General features: G+C 36.4%; 1 protein-coding gene across 5 annotated transcripts in view; it reads left to right on the top strand.

Annotated features, from left to right (window-relative positions):
- Window positions 1-20,481, top strand: part of RhoGEF2 (Rho guanine nucleotide exchange factor 2) — a 358,602-nt gene that overhangs the window by 129,754 nt on the left and 208,367 nt on the right. For all 5 annotated transcript variants that reach the window (XM_089092512.1, XM_089092511.1, XM_089092510.1 and 2 more), the window contains 2 exons: window positions 9,409-9,523; window positions 15,571-15,717. In XM_089092512.1, coding sequence (XP_088948638.1) covers window positions 9,409-9,523; window positions 15,571-15,717 — 262 coding nt within the window. The remainder of the gene's footprint in view (window positions 1-9,408; window positions 9,524-15,570; window positions 15,718-20,481) is intronic.

Genomic DNA, 20,481 nt, shown 5'->3' with positions numbered 1-20,481 from the left:
TATGATATAGAGCGAACAGTCTGGCTGGTAACATGGTTTGCTCCAACTAATTTTGAATCTGCGAAGACAGTTAACCTCGAAAGCAAAGATCCTCTTTTCTGCTTCTGGCTTCTATTGCTGTATTCAGAGCTGAAACGAGAACAGAGAGGACATTACTATTGAACAGTATCATTTTTGGTTTCCAGGAGTACTTTTTCGACTTTCAAACTGACTAGAGTCGATTAAAAGCTTCACTGGCTTGTCAGGCCCTAGACTGTATCTCCTTCTCGTTTGATCCTGAACATCCACCGGTTCAGTGGTTCCCCAGGTATCATGACTCCGCTCCTTGCTATATTGTTTTTTCCCTTAACTTTACTGTCCAATAATGAGTCCCTTGTTGCTTGCTTTTTCTTGTTTATTTTCCAAATTTTGCACACATTTTTATGAGCAAATAGACAAAGCCTGAGGAAGAAACATGATATTTCCGTAAGGGGATTGTAGTCTTGACTTACTTGACTTAACGCTCTTGCTCAGCAGGATCGCCAGCGTAGAGGGAACTGGTTGACAGCGCTGTCAGTCTTCTCCAAGCAGCCGTGCCCAGGGCTAAGGGTGGGGCCTCATTAGGGTCGATGTTGCGATTGAAGAGGCGTTGATTTATAACATCAGCCCATCTGGTGCGCGGTCTCCCTCGAGGACGTTTCCAGACATTTTCAGGATTGAAGTCCGAAATGATCCTTGCAGGGGTAGTTGGCGGGAGGCGGAGTAAGTGGCCGTACCATCTTAGAGAACGAGCTTCTACTTGGGTTGAGATAACTTGAAGGTCTTCAGGATCTCAGTATTGTGGATCTTGTCATACCATTTGAAGCCTTCAACCCGACGCAGGTGTCTAGTTTGGACGGCATCGACCTTTCTTTGCTGTGACTGAGTTATGGGCCATGTCTCAGAAGAGTACAACATGATGCTTGAGACTGTGGCGTTGTAAAATCGGGCTTTTGCATGGCGACTAATTTGCGGTTTGTGGAAGACTGCTCTCAGGAGCCGTCCGAATACAGTTTCCCTTGGCTGATCTGGCTGGGATTTCGGTGTCAAGTGTGCCATTTGATGATATAATTGATCCGAGATAAGTGAACTGCCTTACCCCGTCAACAGCTTGGCGATTGATCGCAACAGTTAAGAGTGATTCCGATGCGGCCTTTTCTATCGGTATGATCTTCGTTTTCGTCCAGTTCATTTGCACTCCCAACTCTGGAGGCAGTGGAGGAGAGCGTCTCGAGTGCAGACTTAAGTTTGTCGAGATTTTTGCTAAGGACGGCTACATCGTCGGCAAAGTCACCATCAGACGAAATCTTCCCGGGATAACTTATGCCGAAAGGGCAGGCACGGTGTGTCTCGTTCAAAATGTGCTCGATGACGCAGTTAAACAGCTCAGGTGCATGAGCGCATCCTTGTCGCACACCATTATTGATGGGGAAGGAAGAAGAAAGCTTCCCGTTAACAAGGACGGCGCTTTCTCTGCTGCTATAGAGTTCTTTAAAGAGGCTGACTATCTTTGTTTGTAGGCCCGCAGCTTTTAGGATTAGCCAAAGGGACTGTCTGTCAACAGTGTCAAAGGCAGAACGAAAGTCAATGAAAGCTAGGATTATAGTGCCTTGATAGGGGCGGATGCTATCGTAGCTTAAAGAAGTAAAATAGCCATGGTTACTAACTGGAATAATTTTTCAAGAGCTTGAACCTAGTTTTAACCAATTCAAAATTTGGTAAAAAGTAGCTCATACGTTAACATGGTACTCGCATGACGGTAAGACGGCTGTCCTTATTGATTATATTATTGTAAATTGAAGACATGCAGGACTTCTACATAAACGTACCTAGGGTCTATAAGAGTGCTCTTGTTGATGTTAAAACCAAGCTCCCAAGCTATGCAACTAGGATTGATGACCTCTGAAATTTCTACACCTTTAACTTCATTTGATTATATAAAAAAGACACATCAGTGCTTCCCATGTGAAAAAGTGATTTTCCTTGTTGCTCAAGGTGGAGTAATGTAACTCTTCTGTATGGAGTTTCTGGCTATTATGATTCAAATGGTGTAGTTTTCGTTTTGACCTGACATTATTTTTGTGAGGTTTTAGGCTATTTTGTTGAAATTCCCATAAATTTGTTTCAAAAATTATAGTTACCGTTCCTGAATCAGTTTCAAATGGTGAATTTTCTTCACGTGCCAGTTTTTTTTCAAAACGTGTTTTTAAATTTTCGGTTACTATGGTGCATAGTTCGTTCAGTACTAGGTTGCGTCTGTTGCTGCAACCTCAATGAGCAAACACTTAGTTTTATTTGGTGATCTGTAAGCGCTTAGATCATATAATCATATAAATTTTTTTTTGACAAAACACTTTTTTTAGTAAATTGTTTAGCTATAAAAAGTGAAATTCTTTTCTGAAGGTAGTAGAATAGAAAAATTTTCCTCTCATATTTGTTTTTCTTGATATATATGAAAAAGGAAATCTTAAAGGAAACTTCAAAAGAAAGAAAAAAAAAATCCATAAAAATTACACAGAAAATAGTAGAACCGTAACCACCTTAAGATTTTGGGGTTTGGGACACGAGATTACGGACCAGAGCCCCCTCACCTTGAGTGCGTGTGTGTATGAGAATGAAGCGTAGTCTTGTTTACCATTTTAATCTAATTACTCCATAATTTTAAATAATTAATAGGAGGTTCCAGCTAGAATCTAAAGAAGGGTTTGTTTCTTTCTTTTTCATTTCGCAATGTAAATTTCTACCTCAAATGCGAACATATTTAATTGAAAATGGACGAGTTTCAGAATTGACAAGAAAAGAAAAGATCTAAAACTTTCGGTATAAAAAAAAGGAAAGCAAAAGGAGCAACTAATTAAAACACTAATTAAAAGGAGATTATTTAAAACACTGTATATATATAATACAGTATGATCATTCCCTCTCTCAACCATTATACAAAGCCGGATCAAGTGCAAGTGCTCCGGAGAACATTTAAACAAGTATAAACATAAGCGACATTCAATTTTTTCACGGGTAGACAAGTCAGATTTTTCTTGAACGCAAAACCTGGCTTCAGCTTTATAACACTAAATTTTAAAGAATCTAATTTTAAATAATTTTCTCTAATGCATACATAAAAATTGATCATTATTAGTGCAAAGCTATTATTAGATGGCTTTTGAAATAACAAGCAGATTTCGAAGTCTCGAGTTGGTTTCTAAGGCGTTTTGAGAAAGTTTCTGCGAAAATCCGCGTTCCAGGGTAATATACACTGGACCGCTGATGGCAGATTAAATGGGAGGTGCTGTTTGTACGTGCCGAGGATGAAGTAGCCAAAAATCACTAAACCGTGATCTTACTGTTGTATTATTTATATACAGTGATTTAAACCAACAAAATCTTTCTGACATCTATACGCTATGCGTAAAAATATTGTACTTAAGTAAGCCTGCAAACCTCACCCTATTGTAACCCTACTATAAAATTAATAAAGGCTTGACAACTCTAGAAGAAGGTAGCCGATGGAAATTTAAAATAATACATGTGACATAATGCTACCCAAGAGAAAATGTGATCTTTTTCAATTTTTAAGGTGAGGGCTAAAAATCCCCGTTTTTAGGGTTTTAGACCATGCTGATTCCAATGGTATACTTTTTGTTTCGATCTGCCACCACTTTCGACAGTTTTTGAAGCTCTCTCGACATCCCCATAAGCTTCTTTTAGTCATGGCTTCTGTTTATTTATTGATAGTTACACTTCCTGAATCAGTGTCTACTTTTACATTGAAAAATTTGTTAAAAAATGTGTATTCTAATTTTTGGTTATTATAGGCTGTGGTTTGCTCTTTACTAAGCTGGAGTTATTGATGCAACCATGAAATATTCTATTTTTAATCTAGTCTTTAAGTAGGCCACGTTCTGTTTCGGCACTGCGGTGCAGAATGCCTGCTAGTAACTTTTTTCATCGTGATCGTCACTAAGTTTATAGTTTTCATTACTAATCTATGTGACTAAACACAAATTCTTCCTGATAAATTTGTCATCACAATCCTCATCATGGGTGCCCATATGGGGGGGGGCACCTGCCCCCCCACCCCCGGCGGAATGACGGTGTCATATATTTGTATTAATTTAAAAAACTTTCCACAGAATACGTTTTCAAAGAAAAGTAAAGAGCTCTACTAAGCCAAAAATGGGCAGAAATAAAGACAAATAATCTTCCAAGTGAAAACTACCACAAATCCCTATCAACGCTTAAATGAGACTCAAAACGAACAGAAATTATAATAAATGGCCGAGTCAAACTCAAAACGAGCAAAAATTTACATTACTAGGGCTGATGACCCCCATGCCTTCTCAAGACCAGAACATAACTTAGGCTTAACTGAAAAAAAAGAATAATAAATGACCGTGGATTGTCAGTTTAATTTACCTATACTGATATTTATTCCTTAAAATAAAAAATGGGTAAAAAAAAGTGAGGAGAAAAGGAGTTTTTTTACTTATTTAAGTAAAAAAAAAGTGAAAACATTTAGACATATTTTGTTTTCAGTAAAGCGCAAATTATGTTTTGGTCTTGAGAAGGCGTGGGGGTTATCAGCCCTACTCTTGAGAAGGCATGGGGGCTATCAGCCCTACTAATGTAAATTTTTGCTTGTTTCGAGTTTGACTCGGCTTTTTATTCTAATTTCTGTTCATTTTGAGTTTCATTTATTTATTGATAGTGATTTGTGGTAGTTTCACGCTTGGATGATTACTTGACTTCATTTCTGCCCATTTTTGGCTTAATGAAGCCCTTTACTCTTCTTTGAAAAGCTAGTTTTGTTGAAAAAGTTTTTTAGATAAATTTCTGTTCGTTTTTTAATAACAAAGTCATTTTCATGAAAAAAAATAATATTTTATATCTTTTCGTTATTTTTTCTACACGAAAATATAGTTTGACAAAATTTGGGGGGTTTGACATGCCCAATATTCCTAAAGACATAGTTACTGGACCGTTCTACTATGCTGAACAAAATAGTTGTCTCAAAATTTTGACTAGGTGTGTTTGGGAAATAAATCGGCTTGAGAGACGGGCTGATTTCCCTCCAATCTCTTTTTACTCTTAGAAAGGCCCCTAGAACTTTTAATTTTGAAACGAATTAGCTTCTTTAAATATTTCAATGATATTTCTAGCTATGATCGAGTGGTGCTGCCTATGATATTGCTTATATGCCTTTTTGAAAACCTGCATATACACAGTTTTTTCGTTTAATTGGAACGCCCCGTAAATGCTTCCTAGAAGTTTCAACTTAATACTCTAAGCGTCATTAGTTACAGTATCTGTAGTTGTAGTACTAAAAGTATACACATAGTGCTTTCTGGCTAGTACAAAATCCCCCACAACTTTTTCTTAAAGATCTAAATTAATGATATAAATTGTTCTCGGGATATCGCTTTGTCACCTTATTGAAAGTTTACATGTTAATAGTTACAGGGTGGTTACCCTCCAATCATTTACATGTTAATAGTTGGAGGGTGGTTACCCTCCAATCATTTTTTGCTATTAAAGAAGGTACTAGCCCTTTCAATTACCAACCGACTGAGCCCTTTTCGAAGTTTTTATGACAACAAATGGCCATCTTAAAATTTCTATCAGATGTGTTTCTGGAAAATACGACGTGTGTGTGTTTGGGGGAGGGAGGGGCTATTTGCCTTCTGATCACTTTGACTCTTGTAAAGAGCACTATAACTTATGATTACCAATTCAATGATCCCTCTTTGAAGTTTATACGACCACCATTTCTATAAAAACATTATGTGTCCCGAGGGCGTAACTTACAACCATTGACCTGAGGGCTATATGGGGGCAGGGAGTTATCTTCAAAGACATAATTTCTGGACTTTTAAACTACGTCAAACAAAATAAATATCTCGAGATTTGCACTGGAAGTGTTTGCGGAAATGATGGCTGTGGGGGGTGGGTGGGTGGGTGGTTACCCTCCAATCATTTTTTGCTATTAAAGAAGGTACTAGCCCTTTCAATTACCAACCGACTGAGCCCTTTTCGAAGTTTCTATGACAACAAATGGCCATCTTAAAATTTCTATCAGATGCGTTTCTGGAAAATACGACGTGTGTGTGTGTGGGAAGGAGGGGCTATTTGCCTTCTGATCACTTTGACTCTGTAAAGAGCACTATAACTTATGATTACCAATTCAATGATCCCTCTTTGAAGTTTATACGACCACCTTTTCTATAAAAACATTATGTGTCCCCAGGGCGTAACTTACAACCATTGACCTCAGGGCTATATGGGGGGAGGGAGTTATCTACAAAGACATAATTTCTGGACCTTTTAACTACACTGAACAAAATGGCTATCTTAAAAATTATGATTAAATGTGTTTGATGATATGGTTGGTGTATGGGGAGGGGGTTGGATGATCTCCAATCACTTTTGACTGTTAAAGAGGCCAGTATAACTTCTGATTACCAATCAAATGAGCCCTCTTCCTATAAAAAACCTTATATCCCCACAGGGCATAACTTACAACCCTTGCTCTGAGGGTTGTGGGGGAGGGAGGGTGTTATTCTCAAAGTCCTAATTTCTGGACCTTAAAACTACACTGAACAAAATGGCTCTCTCAAAATCTTTATTGGATGTGTTTGGGGAAGTGATTGACGTGGAGGAGGGGGAGCTGGCAGCCCTCCATGAGCTCTTTTGAAGTTCCTATGACATTTCTTTCTATAAGAAGAGCCCTCCATGAGCTCTTTTGAAGTTCTTATGAAATTTCTTTCTATAAGAAGTGCCCTGGTATAAAAATTAACAATACTTTGTGCCCACATCGCTCTTTACTTAGGCAGCGCTATCGCGCTGCCTAAGAAATTTTGTCTTGAGATTTAAATTATACAGCAATGGAAGTGCTAATTAGACCAGGTAAGCCCCCCCCCCCCTAAAATTCAGTCTATGGGCGCCCATGATCCTCATATGGTGTATGAATCTAATTACTATATAGTTATCCTCTACTTGGAAGGACTTGAGTTCAGTCCATTTTGTGGCAACGAACTGATCTGCTTATTTGGCTTTTACTTTTTATATATTTTATATATAAATATAAATATTTTTTATATATTTTTTTTATATATAGTTAACAACTTAAGATATATGGGCTAATCCTTTTTGTTTGTAACCGGAGTAAGAAGAAAAACTTCGTAAATTTCCGTTAAAATGACGTGATCCGTTTGCACTGTATGATGTATTTCATTTTTAAAGCTCAAAGATCCAGGCTAGGTCCTTCGAAAAGTCTGCGATTTGCACTCTTTCTTCTAATAAAGACGGATTTCTTTATGTCATGATTAGCAGAAATTCTTTTTTCTTCTTTATATTGTCATTTTTAAACCTTATATTTTTCTTAAAATCTGTAAGTAAATATAGTCCTCATTTTCATCAGCGTTGTTCCGCTAGAATTCTTAGAGGAACTTTAGGGATATCAAGTTATCATTGAAAAGCCTCTTTGTTGGAGTTTTCAATTCCCTCGAGGTTGATTGATTGAGTTCTCATCTTTTTGGTGTATCACGGAAAATCTCTGCCATTTCTGTTTGGAACCTTTAGTTCCAAATCGCTCACAAGATTGGATATTTTTTCTTCTTCTTCTCGTACTCGTAATAGAAAATTATTTCTTTTTTTCACAATAGGATCATGTTTAGTAGCGAAACTTACTTAACATAAGTTTCTTTAGTAGAAACTTACTAAAACAACTTAATATTATCTGCCACCTTTATACCCTCCGGGAGGGAATTCCACTGCTGTGATCCTGCAAAACGCGGAAATACAGATCCTCGTTGAGTACTCCGAGCCTCAGACACTATCCCTGAAGAATATCTAGTTTCATAACAGGGATAAAACGAGTTAAACTTAAAAATTTCCCAAAAGCACACCGGTCAATAACGATTCAAACATTGATAAACAAAAACAGCTAGTTGATAATCTCTTAACTTATAAACGTTTAGAATTTTCATTTTAGTGAAGCAACTCAAAGTACTATTTGCAAATCGCACATAATCTCCTAAGACAAGAACAACTCTATTTTTTAAAATATGAACTCTTTTAAAACTTGACACAAAAGAACTAGTCCACTGCAAACAACCATAAGACCGATACGGACAGATAAGAGAATGATAGAGGACCATTAGAATTCTTGGTGGGAGCTCATTCCTTAGCCTTCTTATAAGACCCAATCCTCCTGCCACTTTTGCTGCTATTGCGTCAAAGTATAGTTTCCAACTTAAATTGCAATCAAGATAAGAACCTAAATATTTAAGACTAAAAGCTTGATTTAAGAATACACCATTCAAACAAACTTTATCATCTGAAATAACGGGAGTACCAACCTTTCTGAATATCAGGTTCTATTTGAAAGTAGAAGGCAGTAGAACAAAAGAATTTCCTTTTTGTATCAGGAAATAAAACCACTTAATTTCACGGACTAGAGGATGGAATGTTATAGGAAAACTTTCTGCATAAAGCTAAATAAACATTGCCCCATTTTATCCGAAAATTAATTAACGTGTTCTGGTAAATTTTCACATTTAAAATGATGGCCTCTGGTACAGGAATGGTAACTACTATCCATGTAAAAACTTAAAAGTAAAAAGTCACGATAGAAACAAAATTGTATGAATGGCGAAGAAGGACTTGCAACTCCTCAAATTTTGTGTTGAGTATGGAAATGAAAAAAATAAATAAATAAAAGGGCCATATCATCATTATTAGAATTTTTTTAACTTTATAACTAACTGATTAACTAAAAAAATGTCATGTTTGGATCATACCCATGAGAGTATATCTTCTTTGCAATAGATGATTTGACATCAGTGCTAAACAGGCTTAGATGGGACTTTTTTCCATTTTTAAAATGGAGGGCTGGAAGCCTGAGGCCTAGGGTTCTCGACCATGGTTATTCCAATGGTATACCTTTTGTTCCGATCCGTCACCGCAGGATCTTGAAGCTCTTTCGAAATTCTGGTAACAGAGAGAGGCTTCTTCATGTTTTCAAGTGAAACACACAAAAAAAAAATCTCAAAAACTCTGATTAGTACACTTAGAATACAAGACCGTATTCGTGATTTTTTTTTTTCTGAAGGAGGGGGTTCAAACTGTATCAAGCGTATCAAAGTTTGTTTAATTGCGTTTTTGTTACTTTTTTACGAGCTTAACAATTTTGTTCTATTTGGGGAGGGGGCGATAGGAGTTTAAATCTACCCCCCCCCCTTCGGCTAAGGTCCTCCCAGAAAAGGTTAGGTTCCTTCATTTAGGCTTTTACCAATGTAAAGGTTAAGTAGGCTTTTGAATTTTATTCTTAATTCAATGTCTTCCAAAATTTCTATTCGATTTAATTTCTTCTAGCGTATTCTTTTTTCTTTGCAGAGCGTAAGCGTCCGAGGTCATGATTTTGCTCTCCAGAACTATATGTCGATTGTTGAGTGCATTCAGTGTGGTAATATTTTATGGGGTGTCTCTCCCCAAGGATACCAGTGCAAAAGTAAGTATATTCTGATGATAGCGTTTAAAGTGTTCAAATTGAATTTTAAACTTTTCAAGAATTTCAAAAAATAATTAATTAAAGAAACTAAAAAACTCAATTAAATGTCAGAACCGTTGATGGTAATGATGAAATGTCAGAACCTTTATCAATAGAAACTGGAATCTAAAGAAGTTTCAAAGGAAAATATACATAAAAGAACCTGCTTTTAATTTTGATCCCAAAAGTCTAAAATTCACTAAGCTTAAAGCTACCCGTAGAAAATTATAAGTGCAAGAAAATTTTTGCAATTTGGAAAAATGTCCCCCCCCCCGCCCAAAAAAAGAGGGGTGATGCTGGTACAAATTAACCATCAAGTTCAGCATTACCGGTAATTCTGTATAAGGCATCTCAAGCCTCTATACCCCCAAAATACCAATCTTTGACGTTCCCCGAGGAGATTGGTCGGTGATTCGTCTTTATCGTTATTATTTATTTTTTCATTGTGGGGTACCGTTTCAAGCCGATGTTCGTAATATATTAGAAGGGGGATCATTCGAACAAAACGTTGAAGTTTTAACGTTTTTCAATTAACGAAAGAGATGGCGCCATCGCGAAATGCCAGTTTCTGTATAGTGGCCATTCACACGGGGTATAGTCGTAGTCTACGACTTGGCAAAAACTACGACTACGACTTGGCAAAAACTTTTTGTTCACATGGGTCTCAGATTCTCAGTCCTAGGTGTAATAATAATTCTATTTAGATCAACTCACCAGCATCTAAGCCAAGGTTTCAACCAATTGTATCGAAAATTAGTGACAAGAAATTTGACAGGCGGCCAACTCTAAAAATTTCATTTGCTTAACATCCCAGTTTCAGAGTCGACACTGCCGCCCTGTGACACATTCATGCCCAAACATAACAGTTTGTACAGATGAGTGGTATTTTATACTTTGTAGCTTGTTTAGTAATATTTATGGTTGTACAGTATTCAATATTTGGACACACGCTATTGAGGGGGAAGTCAGGTGACCTCTCTCTGGGGATGAGGGGAAAGGCAGCGTCAGAAACTTAGTAAGCACATTATTAGATCCACTTTTTTTATCTTTTCATGATAGGTAATTGACATCAGTGTGTTGGAGGAGGGGGTATTCCCTAGCTTACCTTCATTTAGAGGAGTATTCATGAACTAAGAGTACATTATTGACGTGGAGGAGGTTGACACCCTTCCTCTTATAGCATGCATAATTTTTGTGTGAAATGTTTGGGATGACCCAAGGTTGCCAACTGCTGACGTCTCAAGCAAGTGCGAATGAAGACCCAGAAAAGTGATTTTCCCTCAAAAAGAGTGCAAGTAAAAAACTTTCACTCGTAACTTTACGAGTTACGACCGATATCAATCACATCTACCTTTGCAAAAGTCACCGAGTCATTCATCCTGCGTGAATTGCTCAAGCAAACGCGGGAAAACATAGACCGTTACCAGTATGGCGGCCTCAAAGGTTGCAATACCTCGATATACCCCGTGCGCCTAGTTGACATTATCTTTAAGTGGCTTGACAAGGGCAGTACCTTCATCGACCTAGCTCTCGCCGATTTCAGGAAGGCATTTGACCTGATTTGTCATCTTACGGCAGCAAAAAATATGCGAGCAATGGGCGCACAGAAGCGGTCTCTTGCATTAGTGATGAGCTTCCTTCAGGACAGAATGCAGTGTGTATTTCCATTGTTTGAAGGTGACTTGATCTCATACTGGTCTAAACTTACCTGTGGAGCCCCTCAGGGTACAAGACTTGCTGGTTTCATATTTATCTCCCTCATCAACTTCCTCCTTCAGAATTTCGAAGAGCGACTCAAATTCGTCGACGATTTATCATTTGTCCTCAAATACCTCGTGAGAGAAGGTGTAATCGAACGTCAGTTCAGCGAGACCCTTCTGGCATCCTTCTCTGAGGACTGTGAACGTTACAAGTTGACACTGAATGCAGATAAATCAATAATCCTCAGGTTTTGCCCCTTAAAACGTGATCTGGAATTCCCGCAAGTCCCTTTCCCTATTGTTCCATCTGCAAAAATCCTCGGAGTCACATTATCGATGGACTGCACATTCACCGAACACGTGGAGAAGGTTATTAAGGCTGGCAATGCATCACTTCAGACCCTAGTCCTGATGCGCAGGTTTGGCTGCGACACTCAAAGCCTAAAAAATGCCTATATTACGTATGTGAGACCTCTATTCGAATATGCCGTCGCTGTCTGGGGACCTTTTGTCCAGAGCACCCACTACCTTTGCGATGACCTTGAATCTTTGCAGAAACGAGCTGTTAACATAATCGTTGGTAACAGAAGTGACGACTACAACAAACTCTTGCAAGAACTGAACCTTGAATCTCTCAGCGACAGACGATTATCACTGATCATGTCCCTCGGCAAGTCACTGCTATCTTCGCCCCATCACAGACTGATCCTCCCACCTGATGCTCCTGTTAACCAAAGAACCAGATCCCAGTCGAAGCTACAACCCCCTGTCTGCAGGACCAACCTCTAAAAAAAAACGTTTGTCCCCTTTTTCGTTGAAGCATACAACAAGACTTAGTGTTATTTGAATTCACGTGTTAGTGTTTTTATAGTGTTATTTGTATTTTTTTTTTTCATATTGTTGTAAAGACGACATAAATTAGCCATGGCTACGCTGTTCGATCTTAATAAACCTATGTCTATGTCTATGTCTTCTCACTGTTCGGCTCACTTTTATGTCGTTTACAAATGATGATAAGTTGCAGGTTCAGACGTGTAGAGAAAATACTCTCAGCTATCGCCCTTATTAAAACCTGTCGTGTATACGATCTTCCAAGTCCTAGAAAGGAGAAAAGGATATACATATTGGCTCAGCAATACCTTCCCAGGGTATATTTTTGACCCTGGATTCATTCATCAATGTTGCATTTGCCTCACTTAGTTACTTTCCAAGTTACTAAGAAGCCCTTAAACTAGAATTTTACCCTATGTTCATAATTTATCCTTTTCTGTCATTTTGCTAGTGTTTGATAGCATTTGTCCCATCAAACAGTTTTTTTTTAGAACTGGCTGGTAAGATTTTACTTATGAAAAATAGCTATCAGAAGCCCAGAGGGGCCAAATTTGCACTTTAAAATAGTGTGTTAGGTCTGCTGAATTTTATCAGTTTGAGTAGACATGGAAAAGGTTGGTTTTGGTCGTTACTTCTCCATGACCTTTCTGTATACTCACTTTTCCATTCCCAAGAAAAATGGTTGCGCCAAAAAACTTTTTTTTTTTTTTTTTTATGTGATTTTCCTCACTTATTAATTTGACCTTGATCTACTTAATCTACTTCTACTTAAATGACTGGAAAAGCTGGAAAGACGACTGGAGGGGTGGAGAAAGGCATATATTATTATTGCAGAGATCATAGTGGTTAGCAGTTGTATCTTTTGCCCTCAAATAGTTTAATTTGAAGTTTTTTTATGTCGCTAGAACTTTTTCTATCATCATTTCGTAAAAGAGTGATTTTAGCTAAAAATTGGAAGTGATTTTCCCTTCCTTAGGTAATAATAATAATAAAAAAAAAAAAACTCGAGAGTGTGCACGTTGGCAACCCTGGGATGAACATGGCTAAGTCCAATCATATGCTATTTCTAATTTACAAAGAGATACAGTATTTTACACTAACGCCATTATAATTTCCTGTGTTGTGTTTTGCTACCGAAGTTGCTGTAATAGACTATGTTTTAAATTTTATATTTAGAATTCCGTAACTAGCTTTTTAGATTTGACAATTTACAACTTTTTTAATTAATTTTTGTAAATTAATAATTTTTAAGCTCATTTTAAACTAATAATTAGTTAAAAACATTTTTTATTTCTTATTAAAAATATTTTTATTAATTATATATATTTATGTAATATGTTTTTTGTTATAGTAATAAACGTTGTAAAACGCATCAAAACTTGTTTATATGTGTTTTGTTACTTTTTTCGAGTCGGACAAAATTTTTGAGCGGGGGAGGAGGTTCAAACCCGGCACCTCGCACCCCTTGGATGCAGCCTTGCGTGTTACAGTCGTAATAGATGATATTTCGATTTTTTTTTTATCTTAAGCAGCTTGAGAGCAGTATTCTTTTTGTTTTTTTTTTCTTCTGAAAAATCTCGAAAAATTATTTTGGATAGGTGATGTTCACGATCGGTATATGCATAAGTCTTACCGCAAATCACGAGCGTCAATGTAGCAAGGGGTTCTGTCAGGGGACTTTGTCCCATTAGGAGCTTAGGAAAGCTCCTCAGTTGTCAACAAATTAAAATGTTAAAAACTTTACACAGTAAACTGAAAATTTATTACATAGATGCCTTTTCCGCGGCGAATTTCTGATTTTGTCTGAAAGTCGCCTTTTTTTTTTTTATCTTGGTGAATATAAAGCAAGAAGCAAATTTAGACCAATGAATAAAAGTCGTGAATGGTATTCAGTATATATCTGTTCAGAAACCGTCATAAATGTTCAGCTATTGTTCCATTCAAGAGTTTACTCGATTATTTTTTCTAATAATACAACGTTACTAAGCCAACCTGACAAAGTGAATTATTTATATGTTTATGCTTTAACGTTAAAGCCCATGATTAACTGAATTATGTTCAAAGAATTCAAAAAGTTGTCAATTGGTCCATTGGGTGTTTTACTTTTTCCAAGTACTTTTTGAGGGTCATCTATAAAATCCGTAAAACATAGAATGTAGAGAAAAAAAAAGAGATTTTTTTTTATACAAATTACTCGATGATTTCTTTTTTTGCAAACCAGCTCCACTAAGTTCACTCAAAATGGACTAGACAATTGGCTGCACACAGAGGAGAGTATGTGTTAGTAGGGGGGAATACTCCTCTCAAGACTGGTCTTAAGAATTTTTTCTCGTGGAAGAAGTGAAAAAATAATGAACCCACAAACTTCTTCATGTGCCCCCCTCCCACTCAAGTGGGTTTTACCTATTTGTTCCCTTGAAGTAAGGAACATTAGGTATGTTCATAAGCAGATGCCAAAATCGTGTGACTTTTTTTTTTACTGTTGGTTAGCTCATTAAACTGAAAATCAGCAATCAATTTTCTTCTCTGGTGGTTTTATGAAATTCCTGCAATTAGCCGCTGAAATGTTTAATGTTCCATTATTGTATTACAAATTTAGATATTTATTTACTCCTCTTCCCTCTAGATAGCTCAAATTAGTGTCCTTGCTTGACCTGAAAGTAAGGTGTTGCTGTGCCAAAAGCAAGTTTTCTTATTTTCCTTTTGTTTTTGGAGAAAATAGGTCAATCTATCAATTGAAAGGGACCAAGAGCCATGTAAAATAACTTAAAGCTTAGGCAATATTCCACTATTGAAAGCAATGAAGGTTTGCAGAATCACGTGCTTTCTTCTGATTTCCGAGCCACCGTTTTTGTTTTTGTCCAACTTGATTATTCACCTCAAGTTCACTTGTAGTTTCAAAGCTGTTCCTTTCCTTTGTTTTCAAATTCAGTCAATTTCGCCTCTTGGGAAAGTGAAGAGAGCCACGTTTTTTTCTCTCAGCTAGGAAAGACCATGCGGTGACGGTCGCGTAATTTAAAAGCCACTTACGAAAAATCTTATACTTTAGAGCTATAGCAAAGTACTTTAAACACAATTTAATTGTGTAAGGGGGAGGGGGTTTGCGCTGTTCAAACAAAAAATTGCTGTATATATGCATTTTATGAGTATATTAAATTGCCTCAAAGTTATTTCAAAACCCCAGCGCTATTTCTCATCGGGGAGGGGGGGGGGGCTTTGGAAGTGCCCTTTTATTGGGCACCTGCTCAGCCCTAAAAATTATGAAGCTTGAAATGTTTGTTATTTGTCAATTATATTAGCTGTGATGAAAAAAGGGTTCCGTTTGCTGCATGTTAAATGTCAAAGAGCGACATGAGCAGCATCGTTAATTTCGCCACTGCATTTCTTCATCACTGTTATTATTTTTAATGTCAATAGTAACAACTTTATATTTATGATTAGGAGCTATGGCCTTTAACGATGAACTTCTATATTTAGATTGTAAAATTAACTTCCATAAGTTGTGTCTTCGACAATTTGAATCTGGAGGTGCAGTTGAACCATGTGTTGGTGCCCCACCTTTAAAGAAGCAAGCACCCTTCAAGTGGGTGCCGCAGATAAGAAAAACAACTATTGCATCCAACGGTAAGTTGTCAGTTCAGTTTTTTTTTCTGTGCTTCAATTTAAGTACTGTCCTTAGGTATTAAAAGTTTTGTTTTGTGTTTCCCAGTTATACAATCATCCTAATTTTAAAAGGCTTGTTTCTAAGGCGTTTTCATCTTAAGAATGTCAAAGGATCAATCAAACTTGCTTCTGGAATATCCAAAATTACTGAATGTACGTATTTTCAATTGCGGGGAACGTTTTAAATTGATGACGAGTAGTAACTAATAACTTAAATTACCAGTGAACGCGTCTTTAACTAGACATCACAAAGCATCCGCGAGTTTCTGTATATGATATTCGATCAATCAATCATAATTTTTGTAAAAAAAAAAAAAAAAAAAAAAAAAACTAAATCACTCACCTCGATTTGATTAAATTAAATGGCCTAAATAACCTGGTTTTCAGTACTAACCGAGTAGTTTATTTAAGTATTAGTTCTGTTTTTTTTTTTGTGTCTGTTTTATTCGATTATCAAATTTGAACCACCCTTAGACATGATACTAACTCTGAATTTGATCGATGTGTTATCAGTGTACACATTGCCTTGGGTTTAATCCTTTCTTCTTTTTTTGATGCTCCGTTTTATTCCTTTATGGTGAATTTTTAAGTAAATAAATAAATAGTGGCTCCGTTACTGTACTATTTTATTAACCCGGGCTTATTAACTTTTGTAGGCTATTTCACGCGTTGTATTCATGCTATTCCGTTATCTGTTTTTTTATATAGCAAATACTTTTTCAGTCATCTGTTAAAGAAGAATAATAAATTTGTTTAAAACTTAAAAAAAAAAAAAAAAAAAAAAAAATGAATCTCCTGAAGTGAGTAAAAGGCAAGCTCCGTCATAGCTGATAATATTTTATTTAGAAGAAATACAGAAAGAATATAGGTAATTTATTTTTAGTAATATATTTGTTTATTTATTTTACCAGAAGTAAGAGTTGCTTTTTTGCGTTTCCTGTTTAGAATCCTCTATCCTCTGGAAAGTGAGAAATTTATTGCCGCTTCGTGGATGAAGCTACTCTTCAAAAGCTTATAATACATTGATTTAATGCTTGTCTTTCTCCCACTTGGAGCCGTTGTTAGAATCCCATAAATCATTTTTATGACCTGCTTTTGAATCATTTATCCATCCTTTAGTTTCCTGAAAAATGTCCGTTTTGTTTATCTATTAAAAATAATTTGGGAACGTTTTCCATTGAGTATTTTGGTGTCTTTCGTCAAGTATTGCAATATTCTGTTATCTGGAACGTTGTCCTCGTTAAACTACGTTTCGAGTCGTCTCGTAAAAAGAAAGGAAATAAAAGTTTCAAACTGCCCCCTCCCGCCACCCGAAAAAGGAATAAGGAAGAAATTGTTTAGTAAGTGAATTGTGACAGAAAAAGATTACCATGAGCCACTATCAATTGATTTAAGAGTTTTGTTAAGGCAGAGATCCATACGTATGCACATAAAAATTGTTTGGAAGGGGGCAAAATTTGTCATAACAGAAAAAAACGGTAAGTTACATGACAAACCGTGAAATCCTGGAATTTCAATTGGAGCTCACCACCCCTCTGTATGTGGCACTGCTCGTTTTGTAGTGGAGCCTACTATGAGTTTTTTTTTCAGTATAGTGATAAAACGGATACTGGGTAAGATTTGTCGTTACCGATAATCTTCTGTTCAGAAGAAGTGGAGATTTAGATTTTCTGCGAACAGCGACTCCAAATACACTGAACAAATGCACAAAAGCACTAAAAAAAATAAGTAATAGAAAGCTTTTAAAACAGTCACTTTCTATTTTTTTGAATTTTCTCTGAATAAGATTTATAGGCAACGACAAAGCTTGCAAAACACTCATTTGGGGAGGGATAATAAAAACAATTTTTTTTTACCTGCTTTATAAAACTATGAAAAATAGTGGAGTAGCCAAAATAGAAGACAAATAATTAAAATTGCAGCAATGGTGCCAAAAACAAAGACAAACAGAAAAAGAAAGCCATAAAAGCAAAAATCACAGCCGTGCAGCGAGACTGACAAGACTGATAAGGCCGTGGAGTAAAAGAAAAGAAGGAAACCTTATACAGCTTGTTTGATAGCTTCTCAAACGACGGAATATAATGCGTACTCCATATTTGGCAATAATTTTCTCGTTACGATGAAGTCGAGGTAAATAAAGCGCTGCCTTCGGAAACATATTTTTACTTTTCTGATTCTATTGGCTACCTTGAAAATTTGACTCTTAAGTTCTATCCCGAAAATTTCCGACTGTTGGTTTATTACGATCACCGCTGTTGAGACAAGCATTCATTTTCGTGCTACGATTACGTCGTGGTAAACAAGGAGTAATCAACAACAACGATATAACTTACGCATCATTTTACAGCCAATAATTTAAAATTTTACATCAACAATACCGATATAACAGCAGCAATAATTAACAGTAGCGGTTGTTTGTTTGAAAGTTTAAAATGCTGCTGTATTTTTACAAGGTGGCTGAAAACGTAGGTTTGCTGCGGAAAGCGTGCCAGATAACGTAAAGCTCTCTCTTAAACTGCATTTTAAGGCTCTACAGGCTATTTTTTGGTAGCATGCCTGTGGGGGGAGGGGGATAGTTATTTGTCGTGTAATTTAGTACAAACGAGTACTTTCAATTTAAATTGTTGGCTTGAGTTGCTAGCAGCTATTTTCTCAGTAAGTCATGAGTACACGCAGGGGGGGGGGGGGGTACCTCGGCAAGGGAGGACACTAATACACTGACGAAACACTTCCCCTATCTTTCACTTGGAGCCACTTTATAAATCCATAATTTTCTTTTATTGCTTGCTTTTGAATCATTTAGCTACCCTTTAATTTCCTGAAAAATTGCAATTTTCTCAGACTATTAAAAAAAAAATCTCTTTTTTTAGTTTTTTTATTGTATTTTTCCATGAGAAAAAATATCTATATAAATACCCGAGTTAGTAATAATCTTTCTTTCTTTTGCGTGTCATTTCATTCCGAAAATAAAGAACTGTTTTTTTCCGTAGTAAGGTAGAGTCCAATAAATGAAAGTATTAGTTCCAGTGATGAAGCTAACCTCAGCCGTTTGCTTGAATTTTAAAAGCGCTTGTTCTTAAATATAGTTTGAAGTAAATATTTTTATTTAATTGAATGATTCAATTATCAAGCAAAATTGCTTGATTGCGTATCAGGATCTTTTATAATTACTTTCGAAATAGGGCCACTGTTGATAATTTAAAATGAATTAACTTAAAGATATTCGCAAAATCATATTTGCAATCAAAACAAACTTAAACGAAGGATTCAATTGATGTTTCTACATAGAGATGCGAAGAGATGGGTACTTTTGAATGCTGAAATTTACTGAATTAATCTGAAATGAAAAGGTTTTGACTTGTAGATGTAGATGGTTACCAAATGGAGTTGTAGATTTTCATTATCGAATTATAATTTCAGCATTAATATTAATCGCGACCTTTTGCTTGAGGCACATTCAAAATGAGATTCCACTAATACCCAGGATTAGCTAGCGCTGATTTGAACCAATCCAATTTTTCCCTATTGGCTGAAAAATTCCACAAAAAATTGGTCCTTTTTTCAAGGTATTGGTTCTCAAACACAGATCAAAGTAAAATCTCCAGACGATAGAATAGAAACAATTTTCTTGCCTTTAAATTATGTATATAGGCTCTTAGAATGAACATTCTATATTTCTTCAAGGTTTCTAAGAAATGATTCTTGAAGTCCAGATTCCAATTATTTTTAATGAGATTTTTATATCCATCGGATTTTCTTAAATTCGGTATAATTGTCTGCTCAGACCCAAAAGTAACCAGAAACAAGTCAAGCTGAAATTCTAAGGGGGAGTAGTATTTCCTAAATCCTGTCGTTTCCACATCTACAATAAGCGTTTGTCAGCTAAATTTGACAGGAAGCAAAAGCTAGTGTCCTTTCTTTTGGTTGACCATACAGGTCAACAGCTTACCTTATTTGGTTCAGGGTTTACTATGTATATCCTGAAAAAATAAGAAAAAAGATGCTAAATCGTGCAGTAGTTATCACCCTATTGCAGTTTCTAGTGTTCTAAATAAGATTCTAGAAACCCTGCCTCTTCCTCAATTAATCAGTAAATGTGTTTTTTAGTATAGATAGTTAGGTTTCTGTAAACATTAAATTGTACGTTCGCTCACAGCGTATTCTTCATAGATCTGAGGCTTCAGGAAACCTGTATATTTAGTGTGAGTGTATTGGCAGCTTTTAATTCAGCTGTTCAGTCCAAAGTTTTTCTGACCCTGCTTGATTTTAATGTTACTACATTAAAATCAAGATGTAATTACCCTACTGTCTTACTGGTATAGGTACAGCTATGTACGAGTTAATCTAGAAAAAGGTCTTCTAGGCAGGCCTATACACCTTATTCGAGGATTATAACACGATTCAATCTTGAGTCCTGTGATGTTTAACGCGTTGACGACAATTGTCACTAGGACAATCAATGATGGAGTCTACATTGACCTTTACAATATCTCTTGATTTTCTACGCTGAGGAAGTTCTGTTGATTAGTTGTAGCCTATCAGTGCTGCAGGCTGCACGCAATCAAACCTCTTCTGAGGACCTACGAAAGTGGGATCCTATATTCTTAATATCAGGAGATCTACCAGAAGGAATGATTTGGTTTGACCAATCATAGTATGAAGTAGTGTATATCACTGGAACATAGTGCATCAGCACTGGAACTGTCTTCTGTGGAAGATGAAAGC

Source organism: Artemia sp. Qi Xiang Cuo, chromosome 7, assembly GCF_049724085.1.
Source record: "Artemia sp. Qi Xiang Cuo chromosome 7, ASM4972408v1, whole genome shotgun sequence".
Classification (NCBI taxonomy): domain Eukaryota; kingdom Metazoa; phylum Arthropoda; class Branchiopoda; order Anostraca; family Artemiidae; genus Artemia; species Artemia sp. Qi Xiang Cuo.
The sequence above is the reverse complement of the archived record's forward strand: the minus strand, read 5'-3'. Positions and strand labels throughout refer to the sequence as shown.